At 49.6% G+C, this 25,414-nt stretch overlaps 1 protein-coding gene across 1 annotated transcript in view; it reads right to left on the bottom strand.

Moving 5' to 3' along the window:
* PIEZO1 (piezo type mechanosensitive ion channel component 1 (Er blood group)) overlaps positions 1–25,414 on the bottom strand; it is a 144,087-nt gene that overhangs the window by 60,772 nt on the left and 57,901 nt on the right. The window contains exons 3-7 of the mRNA XM_084812771.1: positions 17,095–17,217; positions 10,562–10,604; positions 9,581–9,743; positions 3,786–3,957; positions 2,137–2,350 (exon numbers count right to left, since the gene is read on the bottom strand). Coding sequence (XP_084668897.1) covers positions 2,137–2,350; positions 3,786–3,957; positions 9,581–9,743; positions 10,562–10,604; positions 17,095–17,217 — 715 coding nt within the window. The remainder of the gene's footprint in view (positions 1–2,136; positions 2,351–3,785; positions 3,958–9,580; positions 9,744–10,561; positions 10,605–17,094; positions 17,218–25,414) is intronic.

The following is a 25,414-nucleotide window of genomic DNA, read 5'->3' as shown; positions in this document are numbered from 1 at the left end:
CCTCCTGTTTGCAGAGCTGGCGCGTAGAGCCAGCGTCCCTCCGCTGGGCTGTGTGCAGTCAGGCTCCCAGGAGGTCAGGGAGGGGGAAGCTGATCCAAAGGAGGCTCAGGCTGCAAAAAGGCCTCCAGACCGCTCCACTTGCCCTTCAAGCCAGCTCCTCGAGTTTCAAAGGGTTTGGAGAGAGAAGAGAAACCGGACAGGCCAGATTCTCCTAGACAATCGCAGTTGCCCTCTTGCTGTCTTGGGGTGGGGGCGGGAGGAGTGTGAGCAGGGTGAAGGTGGGCGGAAGCGCTAAGCTGAAACTTGCATGCAAGACGTCTAGCGATGGGAGAGCTTCATGGCGCGAGGGGAAGGGCTGAGCCACACTGCACCCCTGTGCAGGGCCAGTTCAGATCTGCCCACTCAGTAAGGCCAGGGAATTGTGATCTGACATCCATAGCTGTCAGTCCAGACTGGAGGAAGTGTGGTCACCTTGGGGTGCAGAAGCCCCAGCATGTAGTAGGTTTTTTTTAAAAAAAAAGAAATACAGGGGCTGAGGAGTATTGCACATGCAAAGTAGGAAGCCCTGCCCATCTCTGCATTTGGGGCTAATGGGAGAAACACTTTGCACGATGGCTCCATCCTCCCCCAATGATCAAACTAGGCAATGGAGCTAAAGATCTGATCAAGAGCTAAAGGAGATGAGAGGGGAAGCAGGCTATTCTACCAGCCTGGCTGAAAGACCACTTGCTTTTTTCCTCTTCCCTCCCCCTCCCCTTTTCCTTTTGTGTCATGTCTTTTCAAATTGTAACCCCGCAGGCAGGGACTGTTCCCGTTTTTACTGATACTATGTAAGCTGGTCAAGGAGCGTTTTCGGCTGAGGATAGGGGGTCTTTTTTAGGTCGCTTCCTGAATTTCAAGGTCTGCTCTATGAAGTGCCAAGCTAGGCTTTATAGGAAGGCAGAAGAGCCCTCAGGCTATCCCTTCTCCTCCCGAACAAGACCCTTATCTCCCTTCCTTCTCACCATCGAAGGGGCACTGCGACCCCTTTCCTGGTCTGGCCTCTTGAGGTATCTTGGCCCTGCAGCTTCCCGTACCGTTTGGCCCTTGGCTGAATTGCCAGTAAAACGCCGGGTGCGCCACACAGCCTGGCCCGCGCAGTGGCCCATCGCCATGAAATGGGAAAGAGGACCAGGCCATCGTTCCACCCAGCCTCCAGCATGCGCAGTCTGTAGGGACCAGAGGGGCTAAGCCAAGCCCATCTGGTCTGCCCAGAAAGCATTAAGGCAGGGGAAACACACTCAAGGATCAAAATGCTGGGAGCGATGAGTTTGTCTGTTGATAAATAAGGGGGCCCGAAGAGAGAGATTCACAGCTAAATGCTCCAAGCCTGGCACTTGATGAATCAGATGCAAATATGACTAGCATGGTCTGTCCTGGGAAGCAGTCATGCCAGACCTCTGCGCATAGAATCACAGAACTGGGCAGCTAAAGGCCATCCAGTCCTGCCCCCTGTATCCCCTTAGACTAGCCTTCCCCAATACGGTGCCCTAGAGATTTTTTGGATTTCAACTCTCAAGAGCCCCAGTCAGCATGGCTAATGGTCAGGAACGCTGGGAGTTGTGATCCAAAACATCTGGAGAGCACCAGGGTGGGGCAGGCTGCTCCAAACAATCCAGGCTGTTGGTGTGACACGCCTGGCAGCTCCCCACTCTCAACATACCGCCCCCCCCCCCCGGGGGATGCCAGAGAAACCCGAGACGGACTAAAATGATCTGAGATTTCTAAGAATCTGACCTGCGGAATCCAGCACAGAGCGATCCCCTCAGGCCCCGCGGTCTGTGGACTTTTGGATGGTTTTTTTGCTTTCCCAAAATTTACACATATTTATTCGTAAGAAAATAAGTAAATTTTTGCTGAGGAAACACTGAATGGAATGGGGGACGATACGCTATATGTTATGTACTAAGGTAAATTATGTAAATTGTTATGAAACCTCTTATGCAATTATTTGTGTATTTTTCCACATGATGAAAGAAAAAAACTGTATCCATCTGTGAGCGGACAACAGAACAACAGGCACCAATCTGCAAAACACAGAGGGAACGCCTTTTCCGCCACCCATGCATCCCTACCCCCCCACACACACACACTTACCGTGCCCAGATGCTGGCAGGCGGGAGGACTGCCTGCATGAAGGGGGTCTGGTAGCCGTAGAGGCAAACGAGGTGGCCTCCGGCAAAGACATCCACCATGATGCACAAGGTGTTGAAGGCCAGGTGGCTGACACGGAAGTGGCAGGCCCACCAGGTGCATAGACCCACGAAGAGCAGGTAGTACACGCTGGAGAAGGCGGAGGGCAAGGCGATCCCTAGGATGGGAACAAGAAAGTAGCCGGGATTCCTGGGGCAGAGGCCACAGGGTGAGAGAAGAGCAACAGTTAAACACCTGCCAACTGAGTGATCATAAGGACCAGAATCCCTCTTTAGAGACAATGGAAAAGACTGGACATATGAAACTGCCTTTTAACAGGTCAGACCTCTGATCCACCTAGGCTAGCACAGTCTACTTCAGGGGTGCAGAACCTCAGGACCAGAGCCAAATCCAGCCCGCCTGGGTTCCTACACTGCTTCCCCTGGACTCGCTACCTTTCCCCCAAACACAGACTATTTCCTGGCTTCTGTGCCGTTTTTCCCCCATTCTAAAAGGTTGAAATGCCTCCTCCTAAGGCTGAGTTACTGTCAGGAAGAGCTTGAAGCTGAAATAGGCTGGGACTTCGGCCCCATCTCTTGCCTTTAGCCTGCCACCACTGGAATGCGGCCCCTGAGAGCTTCTCTGAAATGGAGTTCAGTCCTTGGGCTGAAAGAGGTTCAACACCCCTGAAGCCCACCAGGATCTTGGGGAGACAGAGGCCTTTACCAACCCTGCTACCTGCGATTCTTTTAATTTATCTATTTATTGGGAAGCTGGGACCTTCAGCCTGCAAGGGGTGAGGAGAGCAGAGCTCTTCCACTGCGCTCTTATCCCCTCCCATGCCGATTTGGGCACTGCATTAGCTGCAGGCATCTCTGTGGTTCGCCCCAGGGGTCACCTTACTCAAGGAAGACTTGGAAGGAGGCTGAGGAGCTTACAAGGAACGGCCTCAGAACAGCCCAAGCAACAGTTCGGACCTGTGTTCTGGATGTGCTGCTGGGCCAACTGCTTGTAGTGAAGGCTGTCCCCTGCTCCTGCAAACCTTCCTCAGCCCTTCTCATATCGTAGAATCATGCCGTTGGAAGGTGCCTTGGAGATCATCAAGTCCAACCCCCTGCTCAGTGCAGGCTCTGCACTGCGGGGCGCAGCTACAACGTCCCTGACCAGTGACCATCCAGCCTCTGCTGCAATACCTCCAGCAAAAGAGAGGTTTCTTTAACAAGAAACTTTTCATGAACCTTGCAAAGGACCTATGCTGAATGGGACTTGTTTGCAAGTAATATTCACCTGAGGATTTTGGCTATGGGGAAAGGCATTGCTGGGCAATATACCACCACTACATCAGCCTTCCTCAACCCCGTGCCTTCCAGATGTGTTGGACTGCAACTGCAACAGCCATGCAGGCTGGGGGTGATGGGAGTCGTAGTACCATACACCTAGAGGGCACCTGGTTGTGGAAGCCTACACGATAATAAGTGCTGTGTGAAACCTGTTCTAATGCCACTTCCAGCAATGCCCCAGCACCACTGATGTGGAAGCAACCAGAAGAGGAGGAGTCTTTTGAAATCACTGGCAGCTGCCAATCACGCTTCTGCTCCTCCCTTGGCACCGACCTGCTAGTGCAAGCAGCATGATGGCCAGGACTTTGCCAACAGCCATCAAGAGCCAGTGAGCAGTTTCCCGGAGCCGGGTTGCCAGCCGCGCACGCCGCCTTGGGGAGCCCTCAGCCAGCGCGTCGGCAGGAACTCGGGGACTTGACGGGGCCTCATCCACCACTGCTTCTTCCTGAAGGGGAAGGGAAGGGGAAGAAGGATCAGAGACATGACACACAGGCACCCAAAGCAAAGTTTCTTTAGAACAGCCTTGCCCAACCTGAGCCCCTGTAGCAAGGTGGACCACAGCTCCCATCATCCCCAGCCACTGGCTGGGAGTGATGGAAGTTGTAGTCCATCACGTCTCCGGGGTTGGGCAAGGCTGGTTTAGAGCGACACAGTCCTAAACATGGTACCCACAGGGGAGAAATGTATCACTCACTTACTTACTGGCAGCAGCTAAATGTAACAGTGGCTGCATTCTGGAAGAGGAAATGAACACCCACTGCAGAAAGCTGAAGCGTGGGAACCATTAATAATGGACAAGCTGATCACGTCCCTGAGAAATTAAAACCTTAATTTGGATGGAGTATGGCCAGAACTGCATCTAACTCAGTGTTTTTAAAAATAAAATCGGAACTGCAATAGACGCTGAATTCTGTAAACCTGAATATTACGCAAGTCATTAAAGTTGCATCCCCTTTGCTTATTTTGCATAATACCTTTCTTGGCTTCTGAAAGTTAGGAGAAAGGGTACAGGCCTTGCCCTGCTGCTGATGCTCTGACAACCACAAATGCTGTTCAAGCCCTTCGACATGCCCTTCTGAGATTTCACCAAGTACCAGCCTACACACTTCCATGCCTATCTTCCAAGCCTACACTTAAGGACTAGGAACTTGATGCTTTTTTTAAATTAAAAAAAAAAACTGAACGCTGATGCAGAAGTTTTTTGTTTTAACCTGATTTCTGTATACCAGTTTCTGTGTTTTCACACCGCAATTGTAAGAAGCCGAAATCCATGGAGTCATGATTTCATTCAACGAATATATGGGAGAACATCCTTTGAAATCCAACATGGGTATATAACATGACAATCTTCAATGCATTTTTTAAAGCAGCAATATATTAAGGAGAATATATGCCAAAATATTACACTGGTTGTGCAACATGCTTTTGCAGAGACACGGTTGTCTTTGAAAAGAAGACTTATTCCATGAAAGGTCACAAGGCCAGAGAGAGGTGGAAGAGGAGGAGGGAACAGGATCAGTCCTGGACGGAGTGAAAGTTTTGCAGGCAGCCGAAGAGTAGCAGCGGCCTGGGAATTAGATATGCCAGTTCATCTCTTCCCAGGGCAGCCGTGTCAAGGAAAATAAACCTGCGTATGGGGACCGCTTACACTCTCGGGAGAACAAGGTTAGGCCATAATGACACTCCATCTCCCACTGCACACCCCCGTGTTGCCATCAGGGGCTGGACAGAGAGGCTGTGGGACTGCGGAATGGCCCCGCCCCATGCGCCAAGCCTGCTGCTCATCTTTGGACGAGCAGCTAAAACTTGGCTTTGAGGAGGCTCTGCAGCCAGGTTTAACTGAGTTACAGCATATATCTACTCAGAAGTAACACCAGGCTGGGGAATGCTGCTATACACAACTTTATACACATTTACCTGGGAGCAAGCCCCACTGAACTCTATGGGGCTCACTTCAGGGTAGACATGTATGGGATCGCGCTGCTAGTCTTTTTGGACTGCTGAGATTCAGGGGGTGTTCTGGTTTTCTCCTTTGGCTGTTCTTCTACTGATTTTTAAACAGACCTTTCATTTTTAGATTTCACCAAAAGCTATTTCGAGAGTCATTGACGGAAAGGCAGGATTATAAATGACTTCATACAAACAAATAAATCCAACGGAGTCCATAACGGACGACCTCACACGGGGACTTCCTCAGTTTCACGAGTCTCAAGATCAGAGCATCCCGGCTGACGCAGTCCTTCTCGCGGTCCTGCTACAGGTGGCTTTGGCAACCCAGAACTCCCCAGAGGGAGAGAGAGATGCCCAGCCATCAGGGCTCGTGGCTGGAACAAGGGCCCTTCCCCAGCCACCAGGCCTCCTGCCTACCCCTTGACCCAGCACCTGGCCTTGTTTATTTCATTAGCTGGCTTTGCAAAGCGCATTCCGCCGGGGCCTGTTTTTCTTGGCTGCCAGGCTTGGGTTCCCAACGCCCGAGCGATTTTCCAGCCTGGCGCAGCTTTCAAGCAAAGGTATTTGGGCTCCTCCTCCTCCTCCGCGCTGGCCGGGCTCCATCCAGGGGCTTCAAGTCCAGCCCAGATCAATTGCGCCGAAATCGTGCAAAACAGAGAATCCATCCCCCCACCCCACCCCACTGGAGAATCCAGTGGAAAGGGCCCTGCAGAAGGGCTGCCTGACCTCAGAGTTTCCAGCTCTAGCTCAGTGTTTGCTCCATAAGCCGGGAGAAGAAGAGAAGAGAATGGGGGAGGGAACAGGAGGAATAGCCATCCCAGACTCGGAAGGCTGAGCCTTGGGGCAGAAGGGAGCCAGTGAGGGTTCCACCTTGGCACCCCCACCCTGTGGATACATACAGAGTGTTGGAGGCCAAGACGAGCTGTAATTTATTATCATCATCAGTATTTATATACAGCTGCTCATTGAACAAATCCTGTAGCGGTGTCCTCTCAAAACCCACATGCAAGCAAATTGGTGGTGAAAATGCACTCTCCACATGCTCAGAGGCAGACTCCTGTGTGTTAATGACCTTCACATACTCCTTGGCATGGAAAAACTGATCCTGCTTCCAAAATTTAGCCCTTTCTGCTCCCCTTTTCTCCCTCGCCCCACAACTTCCGCAGTTCACTCTCTGTTACTAGTTTTCATCTGAAGGCCATCCTGATGCTGCCGCAGGGGTGCCTCCCTGCAACCTTGAGAGCAAGGTCAGAATAAAGCACAAGGTGTCATAAGAAGTAATGGCATAACAATGCACGTGCTGTCTTCCTTGGCTGCGTAAACCATGTTACAGTAGCCAGCGGTAGTGACTACTCATTGCAGGTGTGTGTGTGTGTGTGTGTGTGTGTGTGACAGAGAGACAGAGAGGGTGGGAGAGGGAGAGAGAGAGAGAGAGAGAGAGAGAGAGAGTGTGAGTGTGCATGAGAGAGTAAGTGTGTGTGTGAGAGGGAGAGAGAGTGTAAGAGAGTGAGTGAGTGAGTGAGTGTGTGTGTGAGAGAGAGGGGGGAGAGAGAGGGGGGAGAGAGACTGTGAGTGTGTGTATGTGAGAGTGTGTGTGTGTGTGTGAGAGAGAGAGACAGTGTGAGAGTGAGAGTGTGAGTGTGAGTGTGTGTGTGTGTGAGAGAGAGAGAGAGAGAGAGAGGGCGGGCGGGCAGTCTCTTCTATTCAAGGTGTCCTTTTGGCCAACGTAAGGTGGCCTTTTGGCCATGTGGGTTTCCCACAGACAGCTGCTTGGCTGCTGTGTGAACAGAACGCTGGACTAGAGAGACCTGCGTGGCTCTTCTCATCTTCTTAATCTACCCCTGCAATCTTCTCCGGGAGTTGCGGTGCCGCTCTGTCCAGTTTCCGGCAGCTGTCAATCGCACGTGTAGCCCCTGCATTGCTCTTGAATCACCCACGCTAGACCTGCACCCCTGAGGCCGCTGACCCACCCACCGACCTGCCCACCTGAGCTGTGCCTCCTCTTCCACCTCCCCTCTCCATCCTCCCGCTGCAGCCAGACGAGAGAGATGCAGCACGTGGCTCTCCGTGGCCACTCACAGGACAGCCCAGCAACTGTGATGCTCCCACCCTGCTCCTTGTGGGAACAGAAGCCAAACCGTTGCAGGGGGGCGGTGAGGTGAGCGAGAGAAGCAGCCCGAGAGGGACACACGTGCAGCCTTGCCTTCTCTGCCCAAGGCAACTCTACAGCCCCGGAGCCAGGCCGGGGACTCTCAGTGGCTCGTGCAGCACCAAGCCATGGATGCCAGCCGGCGGGCCGCTCCTTGCTGGACCGGGCTGCTGAATGCATCCTCAGCCCCACCAGCCCTGCATAACGTGGCCTCTGTTGAAGTCGCGATGTTTGTTGGGGAGTCTCCGTGGCAACTCGGGAACGGCCAGAGCCACTCCTCCACTTGGGCAGACATGGGAAACCTGCCGTGGAGGCAGCTGGTGAGTCACCCTCTGAGGTGCCAGAAAAGTGTCTCCTCTCCCTCTCCCTCCCTCTCTCTCTCTCTCTCTCTCTCCCCCCCTGCCCCCTCTGGATCTCTTGGGTGGGGAGGAAGGAGGCAGAGGAGTGGAGATTGTTGGCAAAAAAGGGGATAATGCGAGTTGCGTCTTCAGCAAGGAGAATGCAAGAGGCGCCAAAGGGTCCAGATAAGTCACATAATGACTTGGAGGCCACTCAGTCCAAGCCGCGGCTCAATGAAGGAGTTCCATGGCTAGAACATCCCCAACGGGTGGCTCTCCAGCCTCTGCTTGAAGAGCTCCATTGAGGGAGAGCCCATAACACCCGGGGTCCCCAGCGTGGTGCCCATGGGTGCCTCCAACAGCACCCATGAAGCTTTCCACTCCCTGCCCCCTTCAAAAAACATTTAAAATAAACATCTTGGAAAAAGTTTGGGTAGTCTTCTTTCCTACCCTTTCTAGCCTCTAGCCTTGCTCTTTCTCTCCCCCACCACTTTAGCTCACTCTTTCTCCCCTTCAAGCTTCTTGCCTTGCTCTTTCCCTACCCCTTTGCCTTGCTATTTCCCCCTCCCTGCCTCTAGCCTTGCTCTTTCTCTCCCCCACCTCTTTAGCTCACTGTTTCTCCCCCTCCCAGCATCTAGCCTTGCTTCTAGCCTTGCGCTTTCTCTCTCCTCTCCCCTTTGCCTTGCTATCTTTCCCCTCCCTCCCTGCCTCTAGCCTCACTGTCTTTCTCCCTGCCACCACCTCTTTAGTTCACTTTTGACTAGCCAGGCCCGCATGGCAGCCATTATGTGACTAGCCACATCCTTCATGGGAGCCATTTTGTGGCAGTGCCCATAGCACTTTCTCAAATTCCCAAATGTGCCCACGGGTCCAAAAAGGTTGGGGACCCCTACATTACGCCCTTCAGTCATTGGTTACATTGTTGAACTGCTTTTACTGTTGAACTTTCCCCTAATGTTAAACCAAAATCTATAATCCTGCAACTTTTAAGACAATCAGATCTAGTCCTGCCCTTGGGGGCAGCAGAGAACAAGGATGTGACGGCCCTTCAGGTATCATTGCTTGTCTCCAACATTTGGTATTCAGACGCATACAGGAGATAGGGACAGGGGAGAAATTTGTTCAGTTCACACCTCATTTCGTACATTTGAACCCCTATGTGAACTGAATCATCCTTCAAGATTTGCACTTCTCAGAAGTTTGCAATGGCATTCTCCCATCAAAAAAGTGCATACAGAAATCCACATATTAAGGGAAAGAGCATTCAAAAATGCATTATAATAGGGAAATTCCTTGCAAAAAATGCATATCATAGGCAAAAAAGACATACAAAAATGCATTATGTTAGGAGCAGTATGTTTATCAGTTTTCACGCAAACATAAAAAAAAAAAGTTCTCAGAATTTGGGATGAACCAAACTTAAGACTGGAAAATGAGAAACAGAGACAAAAGGGAAATTACAGATTTGTCCGTCCCTACCTGTAAGCCCAATTTAGCTTCATTCTACCCAGCCCTGAATACATGAGATTCAAGTATGACAGCCATGGGCTTTGGTGGGGATGATGGGACCAGTTGGGAAGGATGGTATAGCAGATGAAGACCTTCCATTTCAACAATGGGCAGCTTCTCACCTGTTCTTGGAGCTGGCCAGATTCGGACCTTTGACTCTCAGCTGTCTGTTTACGTGTCGGCTGCAGGCGGCTGCAAACACCAAGGCAGATGGCGGAGACCAGCAGGATCCCAAGGTCGGGGGCCACCAAGCGCACTGAGTTGGGGATGTCGTTCAGGTCCAGCCTAGAGGTGGGAGGACGTCACAGTGTTGAGGCAGCCTCACACGAACCATCTGGGCCAGGCATCTGCCTCAGGCAGCCGCTGGCAGAGTATGGTGCAAAAGCAAACAGCACTTGCTTGACGCTGGGAGCAGGAGCTGCTTCCCACACTCCTAAGGCAGCTTTCTCCAACCTGGTGTCCTCCAGAGGCTTTGGATGACAGCTCCCAGCTTTCCTGATGGCCATTTGGGCTGGAGCAGATGGGAGTTGAAGTCCAATAGAACTGGAGGGCTCCAGGCTGGGGAAGGCTGCTCCAAGGGGAGATGTGCTAAAGGAAGGCGTGTTGGACCTCGTTCAACTAAAGGGTCAAATTCCATTTTGGAGAAGCTCTTGGGGGCTGCATTTCAGGGAGGGGACCAAAAAGACCGGCATATTTAGCTTAACGCCCTTACTCCCAGTAACTAAGCCTTAGGGGAGACATTTCAAGCTTTTAGAACGGGGAGGGGGGACACGGTTCAAAAGCCAGGAAACCACCAAGCGATCAGTGGTCAGGTGGAAAGGGGAGGGGCCAGGAAGGGGGCATGGCCAACTGGGGAACCACGGAGGACCAGACTGCAACCCCAGGTGGGCCAAATTTAGCCCATGGGCCTGAGGTTCAACATCCCTGTTTTAAGTGCTAAGAATGAGCTGTGACATTGAACCTCGACATCCCACTTCCCAGCTGCCTAAAACTGCAGGTTCAGTTCGGTATTGAGGCTTCCCCTCAATAGGCCATGCTACCAGTAGGATGGTGCTCTAAGGGGATTAGGTCCGACCCACCCCTCAGTCCCCCTACAGCCTTACCTTGTGACCCCAATGTGCTGGGCAAGGGTTTCCCATGTGCTGCCTGAAAGGGATAAAAACAAAATAAAGACACGATTAGCTATTGCCTTTAATGCAACTCCTAGCAAATAAAAGTGTTGCTTATAATGACATTGACCGAGGATTCTGCTTCCGCCAAAAGGGATGCTGAGATAACAACCCTTGAAATAGACACAACCTCTGCTCTGTTTCCACACTGAAGAGGTTGAACTGGAGGTTGAATGGAGTCGAATGGCCATCACTGGCTCCCTGGGCAAGATCAGAAACGATCACCCCCCTCTTTCTGAGGTCAGGACAAGCGATTATATCGGGAAGGTGTGGCCCTCCAGATGTTGTTGGGCTGCAACTGCAATCATCCCTAGCCATTGGCTATGTGGCTAGGGCTGATGGGAGTGGCCTTCCAGCAACATCTGGAGAGCCACACATCCCCCACCTCTGGATTATATGAACAAGAGCAGGGTGGTTACTACCCCGCCCCCCGGGGAATGAAGTTCCTAGAGGAGCTGCAAGCCAGATCAGATGTTGCTTTTCTCCCACAAAAAGAACATCTGAGACTTGATTGCATGACAAGGAGAATTAACACAAGTATTCCTCAAAATACCTCGATCAGGCCAACAAGATTACTTAGAGTCATAGAATAGTAGGGTTGGAAGGGGCCTGTAAGACCATCGAGTCCAATCCCCTGCTCAATGCAGGAATCCAAGTCAGGAATCCAAGTCAGTACTTGAATTAGGGCAGCTGATAAGGGGAAACCACCTGGGGAGAGACAACCTAACTGGTCAACAAACATTGGAAACTCAATAAAAATGATTAATTGAGATGGGGAAACAATGGATAGAGAGGTTGCTGGACATTAGAGGACTGCTCCCCAAGCCTTATTTAACAACAAAGGAAGAGCCACACCAGATCAGACCAAGGTCCATTTAGTCCAGCATTCTGTTCCCACAGTGGCCAACCAGTTGCCCACAGGAAACTTCCAAGTAGGACACGAGAGCAACAGCACCCTCCTGCTCATCTTCCCCAGCAACTGGTGTACACAGGCATACTGCCTCCGATACTGGAGGTAGCATAGAGCCATCAACACTAGTAGCTATTGATAGCCTTCTCTTCCATGAATGTGTCCAATTTCCCTTCAGTTATTTATTACAGAGCATGCATCTTAAGACCCACATCCTCAGATGCATGCACAAATCATTGCCTGAGAAGGGTCAGATGCTGTCTGTTTCACAGCACACTCACTTCTCTGGCCTATATTCCCACAAACACTTGTGCTGAGACTGAAATGGACACCTGTCAAATCATCCTGAACTAATATGTTCATCTATTTTAGGCTGCATATTTGCTTGCAACTAGGTATGTTGGAAAAATCCATTTCAGAGATGGGGTTTGATGGGTTTTCCTCAGCTCAGCCCCCTGGATTTCATTTTGGTTCCCACTGCAGAGCCCAACTTGATCTACACTGAGTTGGGCCAGTTTGCAGATTTTCTGGGAGTTTTGTGCATTTTTTTTGAAGGTTCTGCAATTGGTGCCAATTTCTGAGCAATTTGAGCCAATTGCTGAGAAATCTATGTAAATTATGGTCAAATTTGCACAAATTACAGCTAAATTCATGCAAATACAGCTGCATTTGCATAATTTGTGCAAATTACTCAGAAATTTATGCAAATTGCAGAACCTTCCCCACCCCACCCCAAAATGCACAAAAAGGTTCCAGGAATTTGGGGAACAGGCCTCAGCTTGGCTCACAGAAGCAAAGTGAGTCGTACACACCACGGAACTCCTTTGGGCCAGAAAAGAACCAGATTTCCCAATGACAGACATCCCTACTTGCAACCATGCTGCAGAAACACAGTTTGGTGTTGAAGCTCTTTTAGCCCGAGGGCCGAATTCCATTCTGGAGCAGCTCATGGGGGCTGCATTCCAGTGGTGGGCGGGGCTGAAGGCAAAAGGAGGCAGCAAAAAGGCAGCATATTTTAGCTTAATGCTCGTACTGCTAGCAAGTAAGCGTCAGGAGAGACATTTCAACCTTTCAGAATGGGGAAAAAACTGCAGAAAAACCACCAAATGACCAGTGGTCAGGGGAAAGGGATGGGACAAGGCCAGGGAAGAAGGTGTGGCCATCTGGGAAACCCCGGAGTGCCAGATTTGGCCCCCAGGTGGGCTGGATTTGGTCCTGGGTCTGAAGTTCTGCACCCCTGGTATACAGGAACAGAAACCAGATGCTTCCTTCAGGTTTGGTTTGGTTTGGTTTAAAGCAAGTTTGCTTTAGAGCTGCACAAAAGCACACAGCCACATGTGATGGGTGAAATCTAATAAAACAGAAATTACTGAAGATTCCTCACTGGTCAGGGCGGCTTCAGTCGCCTGAACAGCTTCATCTTTCTCGTCCCACAATTAACAAAGCAGGATCCATTGCAAAGCAAGCAATCAGAGACCACTTTCTTCGCATAATGTATGCAGGCTGAAGTGGGTAACCCACAAGAGGGAGAGACTCCAGCTTTTAATATGCTATTCTTGATGCAACAACCTCAGTAACGTTGCACCTTCCCCTTCCAAGATTTGGGGCACTAATTGTTCAAAGAACGTGAGGCTCTTCACAGCACTGCATGACGATGCCGGCGTTGTTCTTCCCAGCAGAGCAAGTAACACACACACATTTGGGAGAGCGCTCAAAAGGACACTTCGCAAGAATCTGACATTTTAACTTTGATCAGAAAATTAGATCCCCAAGTTTCCTCTAAAATTTTTATATGAAAAGATCTATTGGCTAAAATTGAAGGACAATAAAATATAAGTCTACCATATTATATATTTGATGATCTTTTTTGTTTTGTTTTGCTTTTTAAAAGGCCTTTCCACCTAACAACATGCACAACTGCTGGCATATTGTAAACAACTTAAATGGTTTGTCAGGATCGGTCAACTACTTACTCATCATGGACAGGTTCTCCTCACAAATTATTACCAACTACTGAGAACATCTAGTAATTTGAAGACTATTTTTCTGGAAAGGTGGTTCCTTGTCTTAATTATATAGATTCCACAAGTACATCACACACACGACCTGAGTGATATATATATTTAGTGAAATGCCCATGCATAATCACTGGGTGCAGAAAAGGCAAGCAAAATGCTCGAGGGGCTAGAGCAACTCCCCTATGAAGAAAGGTTCCAGCACCCGGGAATGCTGAGCTTAGAAAAAAGGCAAGTAATGGCAGAGGTATATAAAATCATGCACGGCATGGTGAAAGCGGATAGGGAGATGTTTGTCTCCCTCTCTCATAATACTAGAACACAAAGGGGTCATTCCAAGAAGCGGATTGGTGGGAGATTCAGGACAGATAAAAGGAAGGGCTTCTTCACACAGTGCAGAGTTAAACTGTGGAATTCACTTCCACAAGATATAGTGATGGACACCCATTTGGATGGCTTTAAAAGGGGGTTAGACAAATTCCTGGAGGAGAAGGCTATCAGTGGCTACTAGTCCTGATGGCTATGTGCTACCCCCAGTATCAGAGGCAGTGTGTCTATGCACACAAGTTGCTGGGGAACATGGGTAGGAGGGTGCTGTTGCACTCATGTCCTGCTTGTGGGTTTCCCACAGGCAACTGGTTGGCCACTGTGGGAACAGAATGCTGGACCAGATGGAACAGAATCCTGGACTAGACTAGTTTTCCTTTTCCTGTATCTGGTGCTAAATCTTCCTTTTGCGAGTACATATGTTCCATAATAGAACATGATCCAATGAGTCTTGGTTACATCTTTGGAAAGAAATGGTTTTGTCTGTCTTCTTACTGTATTTTCCCTTCTTTATCCAAGCCTGTTTTTTGTAAATATTTTAAAAATTAAACCAAAAAAGTTGTTGTTTTAAAAATGGGGTGGGGGGTGGGATGCCAGGATATCGCTTTGAAGCTAAGCATGTTTTTTATTATTCACAGGCAAGCCCCACCGATTTGGATGGGATTTCCTTCCCAGAACGCAAGCTTAAGATTGCAACATATGATGCCCCTGTCCACACACACACACACACACACACACACACGGTAGACCGAGAGGCAGAGTTCTCCCTTTTCTCCAAGCCCATGATCCAGAAGGCAGCAGACATAACACGGGCTCTCCCCTCGTTCTATTTGTGGGGGAAGCCAACTAAGCCCTTCTTCTTATCAGGTCTGGGGAATTCAGGCAGGAAGCATGCCCCGAAAAGGGGTCAGTACCAGCTGCATAAGCCCAGGCTGACGAAAGCTCAGAGGAGCTGTTCTGAAGGGGCCAGAAAGATCAAGCAGTGTTGATTTTCCTCAGAGCCAAGCCGTTCCCAAAGACATCATCCGCACCTGCCCCTAGTGCACTGGGGCACAAACAAAAAACTGGAATGCACCACCAGAGGACATTTAGTCTAACCACTAGCTGCTGCAAGGCAGAGTTAACGCTAGTCCTCCGACCAACCCATGCAATCAAACCAAACTACAGGTTTGCCCCAAACACAGAGCAGGAAAGCTGCAGAAATGTGACTATCTAAACAAGAGAGTTAGAGAGGACTCAAGGAAGCCAGCTGGGCAACGAAAAAATATTATGCTAATATGAATTTTAGCATTTTCCCCATTCTAAAAGGTTTAAGATGCCTCCCCTACGGCTTCGTTACTGGCAGGAAGAGCTTTACACTCAAATAGGCTGGTATTTTTGGCCCCGCCCACCACTGGAATGCGGCCCCCGAGAACTTTTCCGATAGGACATACGGCCCCTGGGCTGAAAGGCATTCAATGGCCGTGTTTTAAAGCCATCCCATTTCAGGAATATTTCATCTCCAATCAGAGCCATTAGAAAAGGAAGAAAAGCAGACACACAATTCATGTCAAAACTTTCAGCTGGGGCAAAAGAAGTTCCATTTCCTGAGCTGGACAAGTGACAAATGAGCTTCCGACAGGTGGAGATGCTCTATCCGGAGGAGATGGAGAGGAGAGTCCAGCTGCCAGGTTGGATTTTCAAGCAGGGAATGTTCTCCAATGCCTCCAGTCCTGTTGTGCAGTGAGAAAGGCAGCTGTTTGCCAGAGACACCCCCTCCCCAAACCCAGAAGATTCTGCACGTTGCTGGAAAAGAGAGAAGTCAAGAAAAACGAAGCACTGGGAGATGGCAGACTTCATGCTGCGCAGCTGCATTCAGGGTCTCTGCTTTACAACCACTTACCTTCCCAGGTCTCTGCTTTACAACCACTTGGAAATAGCTGCAGAAACCGACGTGTCACCACCACTTCAAAAGGATTGCAGCCAGGCAGAGGGGTGGCATGCTCCTTGAGAGGGGATCAAGCACAGGCCCGAGGGACAGGAACAATGGGACCATTCTAATGTCCTGCTGCGAAAATGGCACGTGGTTCTCGTTGCCCTGGTGAGAGCAGAATGCTTTGCTGCGTCTCGATCTTTTAAGGGCAAGTGTAGATGTCCCCACAGCAAACACCTGGCACCAATAAGAATGCCGGGGGGTGGGGTGGGTGGGCTGGTGGCACTTACAAGGGAGGAGTGGCCGATGGGCTGGGGCAGGGGTGAGAGATGTTCAACCCCGCTCAAGCCTGCTGGCTCTTCCTACAAATGCACTACGCAGGCTGTTTCCCCCGTAAGTGACTTCACAGGCCGTTTTGGAGCCCAGCTGGAGGAGAGGGGGATTTTGGGGGGGAAACAACTCATGGGGTGAGAGGCTTTGCAGAGGCGATTCAGAGGGTGGGGGATGGGTTGAGCACCCCACTCCCACCTGTCCATCCTCCCCTGGCAAATCCCTCTTCCAAGCCATTGCATTACCTTTACACTGTTCCCAGGCCCACCTTTCTCTCACGATATTTTGTTCCTCTGTCAGTTCTCGCTATGACAAGATTCGAGAGAAGCGACAGGCAAACATCTTGGCCACAGAAGTGCAGGCCTTGGTAACCTCAAGACTGGACTACTGCAATGCGCTCTGTGTGGGGCTGCCCTTGAAGGTGGTTTGGAAGCTACAACTAGTGCAGAATGGGACAGCTGCTCCATATTCTGCTCTGCAGAAGGCCCTGCACTGGCTGCCCATCTGCTACTGGGCCGGGTTTAAGGTTCTGGTATTAGCCTATAAAGCAACTGAACAACTTGGGACCACGATACTCGAGGACACATCTTCTCCCTTATCATCCTACCTGACCACTGGGATCTTCTGAAGAGACACTCCTGGTGGTCCCACATGGGTTGGAGATCCACTTGGAAACCACCAGGAGCAGGGCCCTTAGCATGGTGGCTCCCTCCTTGTGGAACACCCTTTCAGCTGAGACCAGGCATGTACCACTGTTACTTTGTTTTGCGGGTTTGCTGAAGGCTTTTCTTTTCAGGCAAGCATTTCCTGACTGATGAGTTCAGCCCAGCCGCTGTTGTATCAATCTGTTCACTTTTGCTGCAACTTCTTGTAGTTTTGTTTTAATCTATTGTAACCCATTCCGATCTCTCTCAACGTGGAGCAATGTATGTGTTTTATAATAAATACACTGCAAATAAAACACAGTACTCACAGTTGTATCCCAGAAGCTCGTCCAAGCTGGGTACCGTGTACAGGCATATTTGGAAGACCAAATGGGCCAAGAGGAAAAGGATGCTAGTCCCCAAGAGAGCTCGGAGGAGGCGTCCCGTGTGACCTGTGGGCCGAAGCAGAAATGCAATGTTTAGCACTTATGCAGTGCTGCTGAAATGTGCAAAGGTGCTTCACATGCAGATACCATGTTGTAATCCTTACAACAGCCTTGTAATATACGTATATATTTTTACATTATTATTTATTTGTTACATCTATATCCGCCAAGGAGCCCAAGGTGGCCTACATAATCCTCCTCTCAATTTATCCTCACAACAACCCTGAGAGGCAGGTCAGCGAGAGAGTCAGTGACTGGCCCAAAGTCAGCCACTGAGCTTCATGGTCAAGTGGGGACTAGACCCCAGAACTCCCAAGTCCCAGTCCAGCACCCTAGCCGCTACACCGCACTGGCTCTCTTGTAAGTCAGCATTACTGACTATTCTGCCCTTATTGCAGCTGAGCGGCTGAGGCAGAGAGGGAGACAGAGCAGCTCAGCGAAGGCCACCTATCGAGACAGTGATGAGATTTGAACCGGAGGCATCCTGGCACATAGCTACATTCCTTTGAACCAGCTCTGAGAGTTAAGATCACCAGCCTCTCTGTCCCTCTCCATCCAGTGACCCAAAGCTGCACGATCCCAGGCAGCAGCAGTGTAGTAAGTACCAAACTCCCTCCAAAGAACCTGCCCGCACCCTTCTCCTCCACCGCCCTACCCGAATCCCCACAGGAGCTGGGGTGGGTAGGGAGAAGGGTCTTCTTGTGTTTGCATTAAGATGCTTCCACACATCCATTTCTTCCTCCTTCTAGACCTCTCTTCCTCCCATGGGCTCAGAATCCATCTGGTTGCCAGGAGGTCTCCCACCAGGGCAGCTCACAGGCCAGCCCTGCCTAGCCTTAGCAGATGAACTGTCCTGTATGTGCGCCCCCATAGCTCAGGGGTACAGCACATTCTTTGCATGCAGCAGCTCCAAGGTTCAATCCCCCTGTGAAGGTTTGAGGCCTACAGAGGCAAGGAAGAGAAAAAGGTCAGCCGTAGAGGCCTGGAGTTCTCTGTTGGGAGGGGTAGTTTCATTTCCCTGGTTAAGTTTCAGTTTCATTTTCCCAATTAAGTTTAATTTCTTCTGATTTAAAGCAGTACTTTCAGTTTTGAGGGAGGAAGGTATATAAAGAGAGCAAGAGAGCCAGTAAGAGCAGAGTTGGGGAGACCAGAGCCTGAAGAGGTAGGAGGAGGAAGCAGCCTGGAGAAGTCTAAGTAGAGCTAGGGTAAAGGAACTTGCATTTTGCAACTTTTATTTTCTTTTAATGCCTTTTGTATCATTCAGCTCTGTTGTGTAAATACCTTTAGTTGTGATTTGTTTGCTTTAATTGACCAGTAAACTGCTGTGGTTAAGCCCTGTGTCTAGAGTGTCAATTATCCCATGCCTACAGCTTAAACCCATGTTACTGGGAAGGGGAAGGTAAACGAAGGAAGGTGGGACTCCTAAGGAGGCAAGAGATCCTTAAGGAGTTGCTCAGGGGGTTCAGGTCATAAGGGGAACTCTGACACCCCCACATCTCATTTTAAGGATCTTTGATCCACAGCTGGAAAATACCCCCCAACCGAGACCCCTGAGAGCTGCCCCTGGCAGAGACAGCACTGTGCTAGATATACTGACTCATTTATAAGCCAGAGCCAGGCATTCAGCCTGCCTTACGCCCACCCTCAGTACTAGGCCTAGAGATGTACGGATTTTGTAAAATCTGTTCCGTCTGCATTTCATGGATTGTCAGGTGCCTTTCGTTCCGTCATTTGCCCATTGACGGAATCATTTTTTTTCCAATTTCCCAAATTTGCACAACTTCGCACTTGCAAAAATGCACAAATCTCCACATTCCCATTTTCATGCTATAGTGAGTGTAAAATTAAATGTGTGTAAAATTCTGGAAAGTAAACAAAATGGTCCACAAGTCTACAAAATCCATGTGACTTGGGAAAAGCTGGTCTGCTGAGAAAAACCATGGGTTGGATTCATAGAAATCTGAATTCCTTAGATTCCGTTTCAGATTTCTCCAACTTCCCTAACTAAAACCATTCTCTAGTTTAGTTCAAAGTATTCTCAACCTGCTCCTTCCTTCATTCCTTCCTGGTACTTGCTTAGTGCTGTATATCCAGCTCAGTATTAGCAAACAAAGTTTGTGATGGAAAAAGTGTAAGGCACCATGACATCACACTAGCCACATGCCATGGATCCACGCGAATGCACCACCAAGTTGCTCCTTTGGATCACAGCATAGCACACCCTAGTAACTTAACAATTATTATTATTATTATTAATTAAACGTATGTGTTGCTTCCCATGTAAAAAGCAGTCTTGAAGCAACTTCCACACACAAATACAGAAAACGATAATTAACAGGAGGAACAAAACCCTAAATCAATATAAACCATAATCAGCACAATATATACAAATAAACTCCATAAAAACATGATCTAAAAACAATACAATATGAAAAGAGTCCAACCACAATACACAAAATCTTCTCTTCCCCGCCCTCAGCCTAGTATCAACATCACAAAAGCAGCCCATAACAAATGGGCTGAAACTAATGTCTAAATGCCTGGGAAAACAGAAATGTCTTCACCAGGCACCGAAAGACGACAGTGTCAGCACCAGAGAAAACTTTGTGCAAAATGACGGATGCAAAACCATGGGCCAGGGGAGGGGAACCTGTGGCCCCTCAGGATGCCATCGGACATCCCAGAATTCCTGACCATTGGCCATGCTGGCTGGGGATGATAGCTGTTGGAATCCAAGGTCTGGAGGGCCACAGGCTCCCCCAAACCAAGCCATAGCCTGATGCCAGCAAGAATGAAAGGCAGAACAGCAACCAGCCTCAAACAATAAGGAGCCAAAATGCCGCCAGCGCTCCGTGGTTTCTCGTGGCAGCGCTGTATATTAGCGACTCTGCAACAGGGAGCCATGCGGGAAGCCACAGCAACCCTGTGATGGGAAGAGCTGCATCTTTGGAACAACTTGGCTGCTAGGGATGGACCACTCAGTTGGGGTTTCTGTCACGTGACTCTGTCCTTGGCATTTAAGTTGTGAAGGGAAGCAGGTACAGACCACAGAAGGCTGAGCTCAGCAGCTTCCCCCTTCCGTTACCCTAGAAGGCAAATTATGCTAGGCTGCAACCCTATATTCCTTGGGTGGGGTTCTTCAGACCCAGGGGACAAATCTGCCCCAGTTTGGCCCCCCTAGGTTCCCCCATGGGCATGCCCCCTCCCCTGGCTCCACCCCCTTCCCCCAACAACTGATCATTTGGGTGTTTCCCGGCTTTTGTGCAGTTTTCTCCCCCATTCTCAAAGTTTGACATATCTGTCCTAGTTACTGGCAGTAAAATCTGAAGGCTACAATATGGTGGCATGTTTTGCATTCTTGGCCCTGCCCCTTTGCCTTAAGCCCCTCCCACCACTGGAATATGGCTGTGGAGAGCTTCTCTGAAACTGAATTTTGCCCTCCAGCTGAAAGGTGTAACACCCCGGTGTGCTCACTTACATGGGAGAAAGTCCTATTCAGTTCAACAGGACTTACTTCCAAGCAGACATCAATAGGACTGCACTCTTTGCCTGTTGCAGGAAAAATACAGTCTTGGGACACCTTAAAGACAAGCAGATTTATGGCATTATAAGCTTTCCTGGGCTGCAGCCTACTTTGCCAGATGCACAACGAGTTATCCTCAGTTGGCAGAGACCGTTGGGAGAACATTTAAGTCTCCAGGCCACTTTGCTGCTGACCTGAAAGTTTCCATTCTTCAAAGAAGGAACTTCAAAGGGATCCGCCAGCATGAAATCACTGAACTTAAATGTATCAGGAAGTTTGATTCTATTTGTTTAGGCATGGATGGGGACAATGGTTTCTTCTCCAACTACAGGAGTCAATTAAAACAGCAAAGCCGGGGTGACCTGAGTTACCACCAGTTACTGTTGCTGTGAATGGCAGTTGTGCTTATCTTGTATGCATTGAAGCTTTACATAGAATGCTTTTGCATTTCATGGCCAGTGGGACCCGCTGTGCACAGATACCTAAGTGTGTTTGCACATCTGAGTAAATGCGTGGTGCCAACACTGAGCAATGGGGCTTTGCTAACCACAAGTAGCCAATAGGAGCGAGAAAGCCTCCAACACCGCTTGGATGCAGGAGCAGCCTGCTGGTTCAGTTTTACGACACTTGTTCTGGGGACAAGCCATCGCTCGGGGGAAGAGCCCACGCTTTGCATGCAGAAGATCCCAGGTTCAGTCCCTGGCATCTCCTGTTGAGAAGGACCCAACAGCAGGTGATGGAAAAGACCCATTTCTGGCTGGGACTTTGGAGAGCTGCTACCAGTCACAGCAGACGATACTGGGCTAGATAGACAAATAGTCTAACCTAATATAAGGCAGCTTCCAACGTTCCAGTATGAACCTACCTGTACTCTATGATCAAGGGAGGGAGGCTCAGAGGATGGTGACAAGGGAGAGGGCCTTCTGGGTGGTGGCTCCCCATTGTGGAATGCTCTGCCCAGTGAGGTCAGCATGGCACCAATGCTGTCATCTTTTCAGCACCAGCTTAAGACTTTCCTCTACCCCCAGGCATTTGATGGGCTCTGATGCATGAATCAAATTGTGTACGGTTCTCACTGATGTTTCAGTTGTTTTATGGAGTGGTGGTATTTTGGTGGATAACTGTTTGTAGCTGTTTTAAACTTTGTATGCTTTAATTCTGTTGTAAGACACCTTGAGTCTTTTTTGAGAAAGGTGTCTAAGAAATCTAAACAACAACTACTATTGCTGCTATTGCTGCTGCTGCTACTACTACTATTGATAGCACTTGACTTTGCCATCTAATACAGTGTGCTCTACACCATAAAAGCTTATACCACAATAAATCTTCAGGGTGCCACAAGTCTCTTGGTTGGTCTTCCTACACAGCCCGACTCTCCTCCTTGAATTTCCCTGCAGGGTACATCTTGTGATCTAACGCAGCCCACCAGCCACGTATGGCCGTGCTCCAGCAGCTTAGCAAGCCTCTGCTCTTTGCTCTCTGCCTGGGAGTGCAGAAACAGGGCACTGTCGTGTAGCTTGCAGACCACTGTTCACAGCTTTGGGCTGCATCAGGGCTTTGTGGCTCCCGGACCAGGGAGACCTGGCCTATGCTAAGCCAGGAGCAAACCTTGCAGGATACCCCTGGCCATCCCAAGACACAAAACCTCACTTGACAAAGAGGCAGCCCAGAGCAGCCTTGGCCGGGACCCCTCTCGGTTCCTGGCAGCTCACCTTGCGGCCCACAACTGGAAAATTCCGACCAAATCTGTTTCAAGGAACGGCCCGAGTCAGATCTTCCACCAGATGCTGCTAAGCCCCCTGAGCTCCTTGCACACGCCTCGTAAATCTGAGGACACTGCCTGCAGGGGAGTGGGTGGGAAGGGGGGAGGAATGTGCGAGGGGGTGCGAGGGGGAGAGCTCACATTTTCCTCTCCAGACTGGAAAAAAAGGAAGAGCGCGCAAGAGAGGAAGAAGACTCTCCTTTAGCCATTGAGTGTCCCCAGAGGGGACACTGGCAGCTGCCAGAGAGGGGCGGGGGCAGCCCTTCCAAAAATTCTCACTTGGGCTTTTTACCGTAAGTTTGCTTTTTAGCTCTTTGGAGGGAGGCTCAGATGGCATGAATCCCCATGAAATATTTAAAAGGGTAGAGCCATTAGTGGTGGTTCCAGTTATGGATCTCTTCTTCGCTGGAGAGACAAGAGGCAAAATGTGGGACCATCTGGGGGGGGGGGGTGGCAGGGAGAAGGGGACCTTCTCATGCTATGCCAGGGGTGCAGAACCTCTTTCAGCTCTTGGGGGCCGCACTCCAGTGGTGGGCAGGGCTGCAGGTAAAGGGGGGAGAACCAAAATGCCAGCATATTTTCGCTTAAAGTTCTTACTGACAGTAACTAAGGCTTAGGAGAGGCATTTTAACCTTTTAGAATTGGGGCGGCAGGGGAAAGGGGGGGTCGTGTGGAGAACCCCAGAGAGCCAGACTGGGACTACAGGCAGGTGGATCTGGCCCTGCCTTCCTCTGCTATGAATTACAAATGTTTTTTTAGTATTCCACATTGGAAGCTGCCTTACACGGAGTTAAACCATTGGTCCATCTAGGCCAGTATTCTCCATTATTCTGGCTGGCCGCAGCTCTCCCCAGTCTCCTGCCCAGGTCTTCCACAGCTCCAACTAGGGGTGGGTGAGAAATTTGTTTGGTTCACATTTCAATGCAAACTTAGCAAATTTGCACTTCCTGAACCCAAAAAAGAACCAGAATGCAGTTAGATGTCAGAATTCGTACTGTTCCGAAGTTTGCAGTGAAGTTGTAAAAACAGTAACAACTGTGTACTAAAATGTGTACATTTGAAATTGTGTGTACAAAAATGCGCATACTTGGGGAAATGTGCAGAAAAATGCGTTATTCCATAGGGAAAAGGAATGCTTGCAAAAAATACATACATTTGAAAAATGCGTACAAAAAAGTGTGTATGTTCTGGAAAATGTGCACAACAATACAAATTTTTGTGAGGGCTAACAAAAGCCACAGTCAGATACAGAAACAGGACAGAATGAACTTATCAGCAGAGAAATGAGAATTTGAGTGAAATCAAGCCTGGCAGATTTGCCCATCCGAGGGCAGCTGGGCAAGATCCCCACACCTTTGACTAGAAATTCCATAGCCTGAACTGGTGACTTGCTCATGCAAGGTCGGTGGCTCTGTCGCTAAGCCCTTCCAGATGTCTCACCACCTCAACACAGAGGCAACCCGTAGATCAGCAGCAAAACCCACACACGAGTATAGCAGATTAAAAACTACATCACGTGCAGCTTAGTGCCAGCCACTGAAAGCCTGCCTGAACGAGAATTTCTTAAAGCACTTCTGAACAGCACTGCTGTTCTTTTCATCCTTCTTTGGTCAACAGCCCAGCAGCTTTCCAGAGCAGAGCGCATCGTGCCTTGTTAATGAACAGGTGAGATGCTCAGGATCCAGGCCACAGTACCTTCTGCCACCTTACTCCCCAGGGCAAGGCTCATAATGGTCTGCGGCAGCCTTCCCTAACCTGGTGCCCTCCAGACATGTTGGACATTGCCACGCTGACTGGGGATGATAGGAGTTGTGGCCCAACACATCAAGCAGGCCCCAGCCTGGGGAAAGTTGGTCTGTGGTCTCCCATCACCCACCTGTGGCTATCCCTTTGAGACCACTCCTACTCTTGTTTCTTCCATTTGAGCACAGCGGTTCTGGGGCAAGGGGTGAAAAGAAAGAGAAAAAGGGGGGTCTTAGGAGACTTCAATATCCTGGACTCCCCCCACTCCTGTGCGTGCACACACACGCACGCACACACCCTTCCTTTGCAGGTACATAGCCAGGCTCACTTTGAGGTCTCTTGGTTAATCATTCCCTTCTGGCTGGGACCTGCTATTTCACAGCAAGGCAACTATGAATGGGGCGGGGGGACAACAACAAACCTAGGTTATAATTTAAACCATCAACTTCACGCCAGGGAACTGCAGCAAGACAAGAGAAGCACCGACCTGCCGAGATGGGGACAGAAGAGACCACAAAAGGGAAGACGACGGGAAGATGCCCTCTTTAGCAGCATGTATGCCCCAGACTTATTCCTAAATATACCTGCCAGGGGTGAGCACATGCACACACATACACACAGAGTCACCGCCAAAAAACAGATGGATTTACTGAACTAGTTAGTGACTGAAAGAAGGCCTGATGCTGAAAAAGGTCATAGAAGAGGCAGTGACACTGCAGAATGCATGGAACATACTGCCAACTCTCAGCACAGCCACACCCAGTGGCTTTAGGCATGCCCCTATCTTAGCCTCAGCATGCCACACCTGTAATATGGGTAGGCTTGTAAACAGCCAACCACCCGGCCACCTTTGGCGAGTAAAACTGCCTCCAGGCAACCAGGCAAGGAAGCTTTTGAAAACTTATTTCTCCTCCAAGGCCTCATAACCTTTGTGAAGTTATTTACCTGAATTTAGAGGTGTGTTGTTTCAGGGTTCAAAGGTTTCAGGGAATTCCAACCCTTTAAAAAAGGCCAACTTTAACAGCCTGCCACCACCTACCAATGCCTAGGCGGCCAGGATGCCTCTTATAAAAGAACCCCAATAATTACAGGGCACCCAAAGCACTTAAAGTAAGAAGGTAGGAAGGAAGGAAGGAAGGAAGGAAGGAAGGAAGGAAGGAAGGAAGAGAGAGAGA

Source organism: Heloderma suspectum, chromosome 8, assembly GCF_057233095.1.
Source record: "Heloderma suspectum isolate Gila_16-S chromosome 8, 16-S_ref, whole genome shotgun sequence".
NCBI lineage: Eukaryota > Metazoa > Chordata > Lepidosauria > Squamata > Helodermatidae > Heloderma > Heloderma suspectum.
Note: the sequence above shows the minus strand (reverse complement) of the source record. Positions and strands in the feature narration are given on the sequence as shown.